At 48.2% G+C, this 16,295-nt stretch overlaps 1 protein-coding gene across 7 annotated transcripts in view; it reads right to left on the reverse strand.

Annotated features, from left to right (window-relative positions):
• esyt1b (extended synaptotagmin-like protein 1b) overlaps positions 1-16,122 on the reverse strand; it is a 35,979-nt gene extending 19,857 nt beyond the window's left edge. For 4 of the 7 annotated variants that reach the window (XM_056301987.1, XM_056301982.1, XM_056301981.1 and 1 more), the window contains exons 1-27: positions 15,017-16,114; positions 12,515-12,556; positions 11,344-11,478; positions 11,160-11,233; positions 10,996-11,068; positions 10,748-10,837; positions 10,495-10,550; positions 10,229-10,349; positions 9,168-9,344; positions 8,837-8,919; positions 8,570-8,618; positions 8,383-8,472; positions 8,155-8,250; positions 7,460-7,531; positions 7,276-7,362; positions 6,972-7,121; positions 4,500-4,613; positions 4,233-4,409; positions 4,031-4,116; positions 3,882-3,930; positions 2,798-2,887; positions 2,623-2,718; positions 2,031-2,102; positions 1,823-1,909; positions 1,563-1,709; positions 1,212-1,300; positions 468-648 (exon numbers count right to left, since the gene is read on the reverse strand). In XM_056301987.1, coding sequence (XP_056157962.1) covers positions 468-648; positions 1,212-1,300; positions 1,563-1,709; positions 1,823-1,909; positions 2,031-2,102; positions 2,623-2,718; positions 2,798-2,887; positions 3,882-3,930; positions 4,031-4,116; positions 4,233-4,409; positions 4,500-4,613; positions 6,972-7,121; positions 7,276-7,362; positions 7,460-7,531; positions 8,155-8,250; positions 8,383-8,472; positions 8,570-8,618; positions 8,837-8,919; positions 9,168-9,344; positions 10,229-10,349; positions 10,495-10,550; positions 10,748-10,837; positions 10,996-11,068; positions 11,160-11,233; positions 11,344-11,478; positions 12,515-12,556; positions 15,017-15,382 — 2,949 coding nt within the window. In that variant the 5' untranslated portion in view covers positions 15,383-16,114. Of the gene's footprint in view, positions 1-467; positions 649-1,211; positions 1,301-1,562; positions 1,710-1,822; positions 1,910-2,030; positions 2,103-2,622; positions 2,719-2,797; positions 2,888-3,881; positions 3,931-4,030; positions 4,117-4,232; positions 4,410-4,499; positions 4,614-6,971; positions 7,122-7,275; positions 7,363-7,459; positions 7,532-8,154; positions 8,251-8,382; positions 8,473-8,569; positions 8,619-8,836; positions 8,920-9,167; positions 9,345-10,228; positions 10,350-10,494; positions 10,551-10,747; positions 10,838-10,995; positions 11,069-11,159; positions 11,234-11,343; positions 11,479-12,514; positions 12,557-15,016 lie in introns of all 7 variants that reach the window. The other 3 variants (XR_008813503.1, XR_008813491.1, XR_008813497.1) reach the window with 1 other exon arrangement.
• Positions 16,123-16,295: the final 173 nt, after the last annotated feature.

Consider the following 16,295-nt stretch of genomic DNA (forward strand, 5'->3'; position numbering starts at 1 on the left):
AGGGACAATTTAGTACCGCCGATTCACCTGACCTACATGTCTTTGGGCTGTGGGAGGAAACCGGAGCCCCCGGAGGAAACCCACGCAGACACGGGGAGGACATGCAAACTCCACACAGAGGACGACCCGGGACGACCCCCAAGGTTGGACTACCCCGGGGCTCGAATCCAGGACCTTCTTGCTGTGAGGCGACCGTGCTAACCATTGCATCACTGTGAGTAAGTTGTCATTGCAAAAACACTTAACAGGTGGATTAATCAGAATATTTATTCTACAAATTATGGGCACTAATGTGTTTCATTTCCATTTTGCAAAGGACATCTATAGACATGTACAGCAGACAACAGTTTCCAATACCTTTTCTTCATGCTAAACTCAGATCCCATTCAGACACAAATATAGGTTTAGATGGTTGACAGACCAGTATAAACCGAGGGTGAGAGTTCCAGCACCATAAAGTATCTCACCTCACTGCCAAAGGTGTGGTCCGGAGAAGTTTGTGTTGGCAGGGCTATAGAAGGGCTAGAAGGGGCTTCTTCCTCTTCCTCTTGCACCACACCAGCAGCTGTTTCTTGTACCTCAGCATCCTCAGATAGAGAGGCTGGAATCACAGAGGTCTCTATGATAGGAGGGTTTACTGAACTTGACCTGAAATGACACAAATGATTAAAAGGCATTTTAACAGGGACAGAAGGAAATTAAAAAGAGGTTCAAGTCCACCCATCATCCGAACCCCTTAGCCTGCTCTCAGGGTCGGGGGATGCTGGAGCCTATCTCAGTAGTTATTGAGCTGGCAGGCAGGGAGACACCCTGGACAGGCCACCAGGCCATCACACAGGGCCCAAACACACACACACACACACACACACACACACACACACACACACACACACACACACACACACACACACACACACACACACACATTCATACCTAGGGACAATTTAGTACGGCCGAGTCACCTGACCTACATGTCTTTGGACTGTGGGAGGAAACCGGAGCACCTGGAGGAAACCCACGCAGAGACGGAGATAACATGCAAACTCCACACAAAGGACGATCCGGGACGACCCCTGGGGCTGGACTACCCCAGGGCTCAAACACAGGACCTTCTTGCTGCGAGGCAACCGCACTAACCACCGTGCCGCTGTGCCGCTGAGGTTCAAGTCATTACAGTAAATTTGGATGTGTTTTTGCTTCATGTGTCTCACCTCTGCACTTTGTCTGTCTCCAGTTTTGGCTGAGCAGTGGAGGGCTGAGGAGCAGAGGGTGGGGCGGGGCACTTGCTTGGAATCAGCATCTGCAGTTAAATGATCCACACTGTTTTTAATGTGTCAGTTTGTTGACCAGCATTGCAACTACCCCATTTACCCTTGCAGATGTTAATACCAGCACAACCTGCAAAAAAAAAAAATCAATGGGCTGCCGAAAAAGCTGGCTTTCTAATGTCACACAATTTGAAATGAGTGTAATGGAGATACTGGGGAGGGAGAGCTGCAGAGACAGACGGCAGACAGGCAAAGGTAGAGAAACAGTGTGTGCGTGTGTGTGTGTTCTCCCACCTTAAGTTCAGCCCTCAGTAGGATCTGACTCTCTGGTGAGGCTCCATCCAGATGTAGCCACTGGTCCAGGACCAGCTGTGGTTCTGACAGCAGATCTCTGACAGGAACCACCAGGGAACCAATGGGCAATGTCCAGCAATGAGACAACTGGAGAAGGTGGTGGTGGTGGGGGGGCAATATGGATGTACACAGATTTTTTTACAGTGGGTATTTCCATAATTCTTGCTCTTTTCTCTTAATATGCACTAAAGTAGGCATACCTTAACTACAAGAATGTCCTCTCTGGGGTCGTGAACCAGGAAATGGAATGCCTCGTTCCACTGGGGTGAAGAAGTGCGATCATGCACCTTCAGAGATGGATGAGTCAAAATCACTGTCACTCTTACACCTCTAAGATTCACACACTTGAAAGAACTTTAAAATGAAGGAAGAACTACACTCTGAACATGAGGGTCTGTGGTGTCTTACTGTAGTTTTGTGTGAGGTTTGTCCAATAATAAGCTCAGCTCCCACTTTTGGCTCCTTTCCGCTCTTTTTCAGCTGTGGACAGACAGAAGTTACCACAAGAAAGGCACATATCTTGCTTTATCTTGAGTTTGAAAATAATGATTTCTACAAACGTGTTTTATATCTTATTCTTTTTTTTTTTTTAATTTATTTCGGATTTTTCCCTTTTTTCTCCCAATTTAGTGGCCAATCGATCCCTATTTTAATTCAAACACCCACCCTCGTACTGCATGCGTTCGCCAACTGCATCTCTCCGGCCGGCAGTCTCGAAGGAGACGCCTCACCACTTTCGTGACAAGGCGACTCCAGGCCAAACCACTGTTTTTTCCGAACACAGGCCGACTCCACCACCCTCCCGAAGACAGCGTTGCCAATGATTGCTGCCTCATTCAGTCCGGCCATAGTCGGATCTGACGAGACCGGGGCGCGAACCCCAGTGGGCAACTGCATCGACACAAAGCCGATGCTTAGACCGCTACACCACTGCGGACTTTTTTTGTTATATCTTATTCTGACATCCATCTCCACTACTTGCACATCTGAAATGACTCACAGGTAGCCCATCCGCTTGCTCGATAAACACAAACAGCAGGCCAGCTGAGGGGACTGCCTTGTTTTGGTACGACCGTCTGGAATGGAACTGAAGAACCTGAAGTAACGGGAACCGGTCAGCACACTTGAGTGGAGCGTAAGTATGAGATATCAGTGAAGAATGTGGAACTACTGACCTGGTTCAGTCTGTCTGGCTCTGAGGATGTTGGAACCCATTCCAATACCAGGTGAACCCGACCGGACCTCACATCAGCCAGGGTGTACCACTGGAAAGCAAACAGCACATACAGCGAAACATCTGAACAGAGACTACCAAGTATTTTGTAGTTGAAATAAGGAAGAGGCCGTCCACAAATTTCCCTAACGGTGGCGAATCTGCACCCATGTTAAGATGTTCCTCCTGACAAGGATTTGTTCCACTCAAACTCAATTAGGAAAGGTCATCATGAATTTCTTCTAGTTTTTCCCATGTGTTACCGTCTGGGTCATATGTTTTTTTTTTGACAGGCACAGTTTGAATTTTAGCAATCTTCACGAAGCTGAATTAGAATCACGTCTGCCTTGACATGTGACCTCTGTGCTGCCATGCTCTTCAGTCAGCTGGGTGAGCGTGACCCTTTTGAGAGAAACTTTGTCTTTCTGTAAAAGCACTTAATTGATTTCACGATGAAAAACAGCAGTCCAGGGGTGTCTGGGTGGTGTGGTGGTCTATTCCGTTGCCTACCAACACAGGCATCCCTGGTTCGAATCCCCGCGTTACCTCCGGCATGGTCGGGCGTCGCTACAGACACAATTGGCCATGTCTGCGGGTGGGAAGCTGGATGTGGGTATGTGTCCTGGTTGCTGCACTAGCGCCTCCTTTGGTCGGTCGGGGCACCTGTTGAGGGGGAACTGGAGCGAATAGTGTGATCTTCCCATACGCTACGTCCCCCTGGTGAAACTCCTCACTGTCAGGTGAAAAGAAGCAGCTGGTGACTCCACACGTATCGGAGGAGGCATGTGGTAGTCTGCAGCCCTCCCCGGATCAGCACAGGGGTGGAGCAACGACCAGGACGGCTCGGAAAAGTGGGGTAATTCGCCTAGTACAACTGCGGAGAAAAAGGGGAACCCCCCCCCCCCAAAAAAAAACAAAACAAAACAAAACAGCAGTCCATACAAGTGAACAACTATGGAGACCTCTCCAGTGAGGCAAAGCTTCATGGTGGTATTGCGTTAACGTTGACAAATGTACATGTCTTGTCTTGTACAGAGGGCTCTCACCTGGTCAGTGTACTGAGATTCGATGATGTCCTTCAGATTGATCCTCAGCCTGGATGGTGATAGTTGAGAGATTAGATTACGTCTTAATAGGATTTTTACTTTGCTATGACAGAATCTTGCTATGACAGAATCTTCTTGTAGGTGGTTACCTGCCCATGAAATCATCTTTCATGTCCATGTCTTTATCGAATACCTCCACCTGCAGATCCTGACCAGGCAGCTGGGTCAGAACCACCTGTTGGACCGAAACTCTCAGTCAAATCCCTAACTGTGTTAAAATAAATATTACATTGTCTTCATAATAGACTATAGGTGGTTTCTTCATTCTGAGGTCAGCCAAAAACCTCTTACCTCATACAGCTCATTCCAGGTGGGGTTGAGATTCCCCTTGATAACCTGACTCACGAACGTCTCTCCCCCAATATTGATCTTGACATAGGGGTCACTCTTTCCCTTCACAATGCCTCCCATCATGTTGTCTTTAGGAACCAGATCCTGGCCTGCCAAAAGTTGAATTCTGAGCAGCCCCTGTTGAAAGTGAGGAGAACTTACAATACGCATATGCAATAACTTTGGATTTTTTGTAACAAATAGGAGAAGTAGTATGCCTTCTATTACCTCTGTGGCAAAGCTGGGATGTGGGCTAGTCTGCTGTGGAAGCTGTTTCACAAGTCTTGCCTCAAGGTTAGTCGACGTATTTGCTGAAATATGCTCCTCATCCAACCACAGGACCTAATATAAATATGGCAAAAAAGGGTAGATAAGAAGAAAAGGAGGTGTGGCAGAGAGAAGCATAATAAAAAGTAATAACCACGGTATACTCAGGCTTTAACTCAGCTTTCCTGCAAACCTAAATATAAGAAAATGACCAAATGCACTTTAATTTGATACTATTTCTAACAAAATAAATTATGGAAACCTATTATATAATATGTCTACATGCAAATGTCTATAATCTCATCTAATCTCATCATCAGCCACTTCTCCGGGGTCGGGTCGCAGTGGCAGCAAGCTACGTAGGGCACTCCAGATGTCCCTCTCCCCAGCAATGCCCTCCAGCTCCTCCTGGGGGATCCCAAGGTGTTCCCAGACCAGATTGGACATGTAGTCCCTCCAGTGAGTTCTGGGTCTACCCCGGGGTCTCCTCCCAGTTGGATGTGCCCAGAAAACCTCCAAAGCAAGGCGCTCAGGAGGCATCATAATCAGATGCCCAAACAACCTCAACTGGCTCCTTTCGACACGAAGGAGCAGCAGCTGTACTCTGAGCTCCCTCTGGATGTCCGAGCTCCTCACCCTATCTCTAAGGCTGAGCCCAGACACCCTACGGAGGAAACTCATTTCAGCCGCTTGTATCTGCGATCTCACCCTTTCGGTCACTACCCAAAGCTCATGACCATAGGTGAGGGTTGGAACAAAGATTGACTGGTAAATTGAGAGCTTTTTCTTCCGGCTCAGCTCCTTCTTCACCACAACGGTCTGGTACAATGTCCGCATTACTGCTGATGCTGCATCAATCCACCTGTCAATCCCCTGCTCCATCCTACACTCATGAACAAGACCTCGATATACTTGAACTCCTTCACTTGAGGCAATGACTCATCCCCAACCCAGAGGGAGCAATCATGTTCCAGTAGAGAACCATGGCTTCAAACTTGGAGGTGCTGACTCTCATCCCGGCCATTTCACACTCAGCTGCAAACTGCCCCAGTGCACGCTGGAGGTCATGTTCTGATGAAGCCAACAAAACCACATCATCTGTGAAGAGCAGGGATGCAATTCTGAGGTTCCCAAAATGGACACACTCCTCACCTTGGCTGCACCTTGAGATCCTGTCCATGAATATCACAAACAGAATCGGAGACAAAGGACAACCTTGGCAGAGTCCGACACCCACCGAAAATGTGTTTGACTTTGTGCTGAGAATGTGGACACAGCTCTCACTTTGGTTATACAAGGACCGGATAGCTTGTAGCAACTGCCCCGGTACCCCATACTCCCGCAGTACCCCCCACAGAGTGCCCTGGGGTACATGGTCGTAAGCCTTCTCCAAGTCCACAAAACACATGTAGACTGGCTGGTCAAACTCCCATGCCCCCCTCAGCACTTCTGCAAGGGTAAAAAGCTGGTCAGTAGTTGCACGGCCAGGACAGAATCCGCATTGTTCTTCCTGGATCCGAGGTTCGACAATCGGTCAGAGCCTCCTTTCCAGGACCCTAGAGTAGACTTTCCCAGGGAGGCTGAGCAGTGTGATGCCCCGATAACACCCTCCGGTCCCATGTCTATATGCTTCCAGTGTGGAAAGATGACGGCATGAATTCATGTTTGCGGCGGCCTCACCCAGCACCGTCCATGCAGTGTCTTTGTCCATGTCTGTGTCTAAGTTTGTCTTTGTTTGATGGCTTGGAGAGCTGGTGCTGGATCAGCTGGGACAGCTTGGTCTGCTGCATCCTGTGGGCCCAGGGACCATGGCCCTGCCTGGAGCTGTGCCCGAAGAGGAAACACCGAGGGCGGTCTGACAGGTCTGGCGGCGGCCTTGCCTAGCCTTGACTGTGTTTTTAGTGTCGTCGTGTGGGGTGCGGGGAGATGTGTCAAAGGGAGCCTGGTCTGCTGCGTCCTGTGGGCCCAAGGACCACGGGGGCCCTGACTAGAGCTGCTCACGAAGAGGAAACACCGAGGGCGGTCTGACAGGATGCGGAAGCAGGGCAGGCTAAGCTAACTGCTAGCCCATGTAGACCGGCAGTTCCGACAGTCACCCTGGCTGGTGTTTGTTCTCCTGGACAGTGATTTTTTTTTAGTTTAGATATATGTGTTGGTTTGGATATATATGTGTTCTTGTAGATTTTGGATGTGTTTCTGTCTTTGTGTTGCACTGCTGTGGGCTGGGGGAAACCATGTTTCCTTTCATTTCATTTGCGCGAGTTCATGACATGAAACAACAAATAAAGTCTTTCTGATTTCTGATTCTGATTTCTGTTTTGGTTACAAGTGGCTTCCCAGCCCGTGTGTTATTTGGTGTCAAATATAAACATTAGTTGGGTGGAAATCCTCATCTCAGTGTGGGACCAGGAAGTGTATTCCACCTTCCGTTACCCTGAGTACTGTATTGATGTAGATACGGCTGGCAGGTCCAGAGTTGTCCAGCTGGAACCACTGGTCCATAGACAGGCCAGGGCTGGACAGCAGGCGGGACATAGGGATGGTCAGATTGCCCAAAGTCTGCACGCGGTCCACATCCTTCACCTAATGTAATTTACAAGATACAAAGTCAAATGAAGACTACGACAGAACGAGGGCAATCACAACAAGAACAACTGCTGAAAAAGAAGCTTCTGAAAACATAAAATGCAAGGTCTCATTCACATCATGACTAGCAAATCAGAGAATCAAATGTCACCTGAATGTCTATGTCCTGTTTGTGTGGATCCCGGATGAAGAAGGTGAAGGCATCCTCCCACCCTGGATTGATGGTTGTGTAACAAGTCTACATGGTGTTGGAATATAGCATGAATGATAGAAAAAGGGCTGACGGCAATGCAGGAAGTCAACTGTGACTTAATAAGCGTTCCCATTAGACACACCTTGCTTTCTTTGGTGATGTCTTGCACAGACAATTGCACCATGGGACTGGGTTCCTTATTCCCTTTCTTCATCTAAAACATATAAACATGCAAATAAGCACACTGAATATTGGACAGGGTGTGGTACACACACACACACACACACCTATGCAATTATGTGACAGAGCAATTGATAAATATAAATATAACAATAACACATCATATTTGTGATGCAGTTGTCACTAAAAGCATATCTCAACATACTAAAGAGTCCTCCAATAGCACAAACCAACAAATACACCAAGTGTTTCACACAGCTATACTTTCTGAGTGACATAACTGTTTTCAACAATAACACTAAAGGTTGGCATAACAACAGCAAGCAGAACTGAAAGGAAGCTACTCAGAATCTATTCCTCTAATCAGTGAGAGTAAACCCACAACAGAAAACTGCACGACAGACTGGGTTTCCTTCTAAAACAGTGTGACAATCAGGTCCGTTTTAAGGATCTCAAATATTACGAGAGGTAACATTAAAATGGTAATAAATAGCGCAATGGCTAATGAGTAAGCGGGCTCAAGTTACTCAGAGACTTTCTGTACTGTGCCTGTGTAAAAAAAGGGTAGACGCAAGGATAACAAATATGTGGAATCCATTTAACCACAGGCAGGAAGCAGCTCTGTGCTGATAAAAAAAGGAAAAAAGTTTGACTCACAGGAAGTGCCTCAGCCTTATCCAGATACACAACCAAGATGGCAGAAGAAGGTGGGCCAGATGTCTTGTTGATCATGCTCTCATTCCTCTGCAGAATCTGGGGGACAAGTGGAACAGGGCCGACACATTCACTCCTCTGAAACAACTGCTCACCTGCCCTTCACAGTCAGTGATGCAGAATATAATGACCACTTTCTAGCATTATCTGCATCTATGAGAGCTTTCACACCTCCTCCAGTCGGTCTGTGCTGGGCAGCAAGGCCAGCCACTCCAGTCTGAGATGGACTCTCCCTGAATGGGAATCTTTCAAAGTGAACCACTGCAAGGACAGTCATCAAAACACAATAAAAATTTGAATGTGGTGAGAATAATAAATCATTTTTTTAATCTTGTAAGGTGGTCAGTGTAGTACTTACATCATCGACCACTAAGGATTGCCTTACAATGCCCAAATCCATCTTGGTCCTGCATGAGGGGAAAGGATAACAGGGTTAATGGAAGAATTAGGAGCTGATCTTTGTGAGCTGATAAGGATCGCAGGATGGAAGTGCAGATTCTGAGCAACTCTGTGGCTGAAAAGGACCTTTTTGCCTCGACAGTAAAGCTATGAAAGGTGAAAGGTGACGTTGTGAGACATAAAAGAGCCACACAGACATGGAGAGACATCTACTGTATGCATGTACCTTCCCAGGAAATCATCCTGGTCTGGGTCTTTGTCATAGACCTCCACCTCCAACTCCTGACCAGGCACTTCGTGGACTATAACCTGACGTACCACACACAGACAAGGACATGAGGGCTGACGGGGAATTTTGAATGGAAGCTGGATGAAACGTGTCACATTGTACACGAGTGAAAATTAATATTCTGAGAAATGTAACGGCCGTAGCCCACTCATAGAGAGCACATTGAAATGTAGCATGAGATCTGATGCTTTCATGACAAACAGAGACATTGTCGACACCAACCCATACACGCACAATGCTCTGATTCGAAGAGCTGTCCTCTGCTTACCTCGTACAGTTCTCCCCACTTAGGACACAGGGTGTTGTCTTTGTGTTTGGAGGTGAACGTCTGGGGGCCCACTCTTAATATCGCGTAAGGGTCAGACATGCCTGCTATTACCCCCTTTATGTAGTTGTCCTTGGCTGCTAGATTGTCTGCTTCCAGCAGGTGGATGCGTACCACACCCTAAAAGAGAGTGAGTTGTGGTAAAATTCACAATAATATTAATTTATTCATTCATTCATCATCTGCTGCTTTGGGTCGCGGTGGCCGGGTCGCGGTGGCAGCAAGCTAAGCAGGGCACTCTAGATGTCCCTCTCCCCAGCAATGCCCTCCAGCTCCTCCTGGGGGATCCCAAGGCGTTCCCAGGCCAGATTGGACATGTAATCCCTCCAGCGAGTTCTGGGTCTACTCCGGGGTCTCCTCCCAGTTGGACATGCCCAGTAAACCTCCAAAGGAAGGCAAGGTGCCCAGGAGGCATCCTGATCAGATGCCTGAACCACCTCAACTGGCTCCTTTCGATGTGAAGGAGCAGCGGCTCTACTCTGAGCTCCCTCCGGATGTCCGAGCTCCTCACCCTATCTCTCTCTATAAATATGTATTTATTGCTGCGAGAATTTCATGTCTCACAAAAAAAACAAAAAACAAACATGAATTTGGTTTACAGCAGCTTTATCTAAACAAACAGTCCTCCTGAACATATAACTTGTCCGAAAAGAAATCCTCCAAAGAACCAGAGAACGTAAGCAGTCTTTCATGAACGGATCAGTTATGGGCAAGTAATTTTTCTCCCCTGACACATAAGGTGGCAAACTGTCATACAACTCACAGCGGAAAACAAAGACATGCCCTTATCAGTATTCTAATACACCGACTAATGTGTTAAAACCAATCATGAATTATCCGACAAATGAGTTTCCGCCACCACATAGAGGGTGAACGGCTGTTTTCCAAAGAACGAGACATTAAATCTTACCGGCGTTCATCATGTCTACTCTGCTTCTCTGATATGACAGATAGGTTTTAAACTGGTTAAAAACAGGTTACATGAATACATGTTCCTGTCTCACCCTGGGTAATGGGGAACGCAGCTGGGCCACATGCAGGTCTGGAACCAAAGGGACCGTCAGACGGTTAGGCAGCACCAGGAAGGCGGCGATAGCGTCCATTATCATGCTGTCAGACATGACACTGGGACAAAGGAGAAAGGGCACACATATCAATGTGGTAACCATGTACTGTGTAATTACTAGTGTATAATTCCCCCATGTATTGTGATACTGTAACTGTTATAAATATAAGAGACCCAACGCTATATTATTTCCATACGACTCACTTCAATCCAGGAATATCCAGCAAGTTAGTCAGTCCAGTCCAGTTGATGTCCAGTTTCTGGGAAGAGATAAAATAAAGATTGCACACAGCACATTGACCGGTGTTATTGACGGGGAGAAGCCAATGAAATGCAAAGGACACAAGACAAGTCTAATCTATGGAGCTGTGGTCTTGGGGAACGCTGCAGGGCTGAGGAACAGGGATCTGGGGAAAGTCAGCAGGCAGATGACAGAGCTGAGTGGAGATGAACCCACCGGCCTTTGGATGAAAAACATCGTGACTGCGCCCACTATTGGCACGTCTCCTATCAGGGGTTCCAGGATGACCCGCATCATCCCGTATAGCTAAAGAGAGGTGGACAGGAGGGATGTCAGAGGAAATGACTCATAAACACCTGTACGATGACAGCATTTCACTGGATTTAGACACATTCAGTTGTTTTATAGGATGTTTCATTGCGTATCATAACCTTTTATTATCTGAGGCTAACACAAAGACACACCTGTATTCCTTTGACTCCTGCTTTGCAAAAGTATCTCTTCACTTCCACGTTTATCTCCACATTACCCACATAGCTGTAAAGGAAACATGAGCCGCTCAGAGGATATCTATTTTGGAGGGGTGACAATGACACGGATGTCCTAAGAGTAATGAGTGTAAGTTTACCTGATATAGACATCAAGCAAGACTTGTCCTTTGTCATTCTCTGTGTGTGCCTTGATCCCTACAACCTTCATGGGCTGAAGTAAAAAAAAAAAAGAGAAGACGTGTTCATTTTGCAGTCCAATGTCTGTCTGAAAGGTCTCATCACGGTACTGCTGTTGGATGGACATGATATCAGTGGTGTTACCTTGTCCCCCATGTCCACCTTAGTAAAGCTGAGAGTCTGCAGGTGGGAGCTGGATGCTCGGATAGATGGCGCAATAGTCTCCACCAGCAACTTCTCAAGGTACTGGCCGACAAATGGCCACACCTGCAGCAACACCTATGGCGGGTCAGTGAACACATGGTCACTGCCTGCTTTTTACCAAATTTATGACATTGGTACATTCTTGTAAAATCACAGACTTTGTGGTAAAATTGGGTAAACTTCATCGCCGACGCTTGGTATGGACTGAGCTACTTAACGCACACTTTCAAAATGAGCTGAATGATTCACAAAAGAGAGCTGCTGCCAGTCCAGTCCTCTCAGCTGTCTTGAGTCTGTGCTGGACTGGATCCCTACAAATGCCATGATGGAAAAAGAGTTCTGTATATATCTATGTGTCACTAGTTGACTGCTTGGATGATCTTCTCCCTTGTGGGGGTGAGTGTTCGTCTAAAAGCAGAAGACGTTGCTTCTGCAGTGGCTGGGCGCTGGTGTGTATCTGCTGTGGCACAAAAACAAAAAAAACTAAACAAGCGGTTACAGTCGGAAATATGTGGAGAGTGAGTCATCAGCTGCCTGTTCCTCTTGAGGACGAAGCCTGAGCAACAGGGCAGTCTGCTGATCGCCCCTCCAGGAGCCAAACTCAAATCTCTGCTTTGTCTCGCTCTCTGATGCTCACATCTCATGTTTCCATTAGTGCAGAATTTCTGTCCTCGGCTGAGGATGGCTATTTTTGGTAGTCTACCCAGGCCTGACTCTGCTGGGCTGCAAGAATGAAGACGTGGGTTGGGGGGGGTTAATTGTTGCAGTTTGATTTGGTTTAAGAGGTCTGGTAGTCCCTCCCTTCCTGTGGGTTAGGCTGCAGTGAAATGGAAATGTTGAGAGGGGGACCTGGCGCTGGGCCTGCTCTCTGCAGCACAGACACGGTGGCTACAGTGATGGGGGCGTGGCCACTGCTAGCATCTTTCAGCTAACGAAAGCTACTAGTCTAGCATGTGCCACCGTCCGTCAATCAACGCAACAGCTGGGCCACAGAATGAACAGGCGTGTGTGTTTGCTGTGGGGTCAACAGACAAATGACTCATCCTATCTCTTGCTGATGGCTGCCAGCTGAACAAAGCCGAGGAAAAAATGTCCGTCACTGAAAAATTACCTTGTTCAGCCACTCAACCTTCTCCATATCTGGAATGTTAACCTGGAAAAAAAACATATCAACATAAATTCCACATTGAAACTTTTTGGGAGTTTAGCCCATCAGTGACTTCAACATACAACTGAATGTAGACATAGCAGATCTCACTATTTTATTGTTAATAATAATCTTAGGGTGAGTAGGCGAAGAGACACTGAGCATCACCAGTATAGGACATGGCTGAATTACTCACACAGCGTACTTTTATACTTAAAGCGCTTTGCTCCTTTGTCATTTGTATTTGCAAGACTGCATGCTTGGACAACATGGCTCCTTAATGATACGGAGGACGGCCCAACAGCTGAACATACAGCAACGGACAAGGGAGACTTTTCACCCATTGATCTGAAAGTATTAGCTCTCAGCAGGCTTAACAATGTCAAATAAACTGCTTCTATTGCCCATGTACCATCATTGTGTACATGCCCTCACATTTCATAAGCCCAGCCCTGACAGAGACAACTAAACTGAGACTCGGGCCAACGAGGGAGGGGTGTTGAGCACACCTTTAACAGTGTGTTCCCCTTATCTGTGATTCCTTCAAAAATATGCCCAAAACAACTTCATTTTGCTGGTGGCTGGAACAGAACCCATGTGGCGTTTTCAGTACTTGTATTTAAGGTGCAAAATGTACTAAAAGCAAGATGTTTGCAGCATTTGCATGGGCCAATGACAAATAAGGTTTTCAAAGTGGGGTAAAAAAAAATTAGCTTGTACAATTTTAAATACATTTCTTTGTTCCTGAGAATCAGCCCAATACAATTATTGTTTATTTTTCAAGTTATAACTTGTGATGACTTGTATTTCTGACAGCATTTCTGGCATTTTCACCCCAAAACTGTTAGGTGGTGCAACCACGGACAAACTGCCAATAACAAACTCAAAACAAATATCCATCCATCCATTATCTGAACCGCTTGTCCTGTTCTTAGGGTCGCAGGAGCCTATCCTCAGCAGTCATTGCGCAGCAGGCGGGGAGACACCCTGGACAGGCTGCCAGGGCATCACACAGGGCCCACACACACATTCATACCTAGGGACAATTTAGTACGGCTGCTTCACCTGCCCTACATGTCTTTGGACTGTGGGAGGAAATTGGAGCCCCCACAGGAAACCCACGCAGACACGGGGAGAACATGCTAACTCCACACAGAGGACGACCCCCCCAGGCTGGACTCCCCCGGGGCTCGAACCCAGGATCTTCTTGCTGTGAGGCGCCCGCGCTACCCACTGCGCCACCGTGCCGCCCCAAAACAAATGTTCCATAGCTAATTTATGAACATGAGCTGCAAATCTGTTTTCCTGACATAATGGAAAGGTAAATTAAATTGAAATGGACTTAAAAGCCTCTTTAAAAGGATGCACACTAAATAGAAAACAATATAAAAGGAGTGGTTTACAAATGACTCAAACCGTCAGTCGGGCAGGGCTGAAAAGACAAATCTACAGTGAATGAATCAAGTATATTATGAGGTTCTCTTCAAACTGTGGTTGTTGTTTTATTTTCATCATCATCTGTTCCGCTCATGGTAACGCACATTCATGAGCAAACACAACCCAATTCACACACCCCATGACTGAAAAGGAGCAGGGAGAAGAGACTCTTGTTCTGCCTGCCCCTCACTCACACACAAATACACAACAGACGAGATGGTCTGTCAGTCAGTTACTCAGCAACTGATCCTGACAGCATCATGAGAAATGGAAAACAACCAACAAGCCACACACACTAATTCACCACCAACTGAAAACCTGGCGACTCTGCACCGTCTACTTGTTCTCCCCTGATACGTGTTGTGAAGTGAGAGGTGTTCATACAAGCCGTTAGATCAGTGTTTCTCAACCCAGTCCTCAAGGAACCCCTATCCTGGAGATTTTCATTGTAACCCTGCATAGGTAGCCCTGCTTGTACTTACTCGACCAATCATCTCGCAGCACTTAATTATGCAAGGTGTGCAACGTCTGACAAAATTCACTGCTGATTGGTTGAATAACTACAAACAGGTATCTATTCAGGGTTGCAAAGAAAATATGCAGGATAGGGGTTCCTTGAGGACTGGGTTGAGAAACACTGCGTTAGATCCTTCTCTAAAGAGCCCCCCCCCTCTCTCTCATCACCCAGTGGGGCGACGGGGCTTCATACAAGCTGTTAGATCCTTCTCTAAAGAGTCCCCCCCCCCTCATCACCCAGTGGGGCGACGGGGCCCTGAGATCAACCCTGGTCTGGTATCAAGGCACACTCAAGAGGGAGTGTACTACGCCATTTTTTCACATCTTGAAGGTGAACTGAGGATATGAGGGGGGTGGGGCGAGGATATGAAGGGGGTGGGGTGAGGATATGAGGGGGGTGGGGTGGGGGTATGAGGGGAGGGGGGTGGGGTGAGGGTATGAGGGGGGGGGTAAGCGTGTGCGTGTGTGGGCAGAGTCGTAGAGACCCCCGTAGGTGGCACGTTCACGCCTTACCCGCGCAGAGCCGTCCCGTTTGCCTCTCGCCACTTTGCCGGACGTGGACGCGGAGTCCTGCTCGTGGTCCAGCAGCTCCACGGCTGATCTCCAGCGCTCCTCCTTGGCCTCCCGGGCGTGTTTCCAGCCCGTGTACACCATCATCCCGAACGCCAGCAGGCTGGTGCTGACCCGGTAGTAACCGGCCAGGTAGACGGGCAACAAAGCCCCCAGACACTTCCCGAAGGTCCACAGCACCGCCACGGCGTTGACACCCTTCCACCCCCGGCCCGCCGCGGCCTCGGCGCCCGGTGCCGTCGTCTCATTCCGGGCCGAAGGCTCCGCGGCTTTGCCGTCAGCCGACCCGGACTCACCGCCGCCTGGCATGGTCGACGTCTTCTTCACTCTGGGTCCGGTTCAACGATGAAGCCGCCGCGCGAGGAAATAAAGCGACTCGCACGTCAACATATACCGACTTTATTCCGCTTGTGTCGTCGGCGCGGCGCTGGGGAATCCGCCCTGGCGTCGGTGATTCTGGCGCTGTTCTGAGACGAGCCCCTCGGAGGGCAGAAGTTGGTTAACGGTCCTCGGCATACTTTCCCGAGCGGGGACCGTTACTCCTCCCCGCCTGCCGTAGCCACGCCCTCTGCGCGCGCCGCATCCTCCGCTCCGTCAGCGCTGCCTGCAGCGTGAAGTCGCCAGTCTGCGCCAGTCCGCGTACACCAGCGGCAGCGTCCCACTCGGGACTCCTTCAGGACAAATACAGGCAGCCTTCCCTAATATTTATACTTCTTAAAATACTTAGCTTTTTACGGGGCGCTCGCCTCACAGCAAGAAGGTCCTGGGTTCGAGCCCCGGGGTAGTCCAACCTTGGGGGTGGTCCCGGGTCGTCCTCTGTATGGAGTTTGTGCATGTTCTCCCCGTGTCTGCGTGGGTTTCCTCCGGGGGCTTCGGTTTCCCCCCACAGTCCAGACATGTAGGTCAGGTGACTCGGCCGTACTACATTGTCCCTAGGTATGAATGTGTGTGTGTGTGTGGGCCCTGTGTGATGGTCTGGCGGCCTGTCCAGGGTGTCTCCCCACCTGCCGTCCAATGACTGCTGGGATAGGCTCCAGCAGTCCCTGTGGCCCTGAGAGCAGGATGAGCGGTTCAGATAATGGATGGATGGGTGGATGGATGGACGGAGAACTGGCTAAAAATCTTACCCGAATAATGAAATAAATCTGTAGTTGCACCACATTTTTGCACTATTCATTTTGTATTACTGACCTAACTTATTTGCTAAATCCCACCGCACATA

This window comes from Lampris incognitus, chromosome 2 (genome assembly GCF_029633865.1).
Source record: "Lampris incognitus isolate fLamInc1 chromosome 2, fLamInc1.hap2, whole genome shotgun sequence".
Classification (NCBI taxonomy): Eukaryota; Metazoa; Chordata; class Actinopteri; order Lampriformes; family Lampridae; genus Lampris; species Lampris incognitus.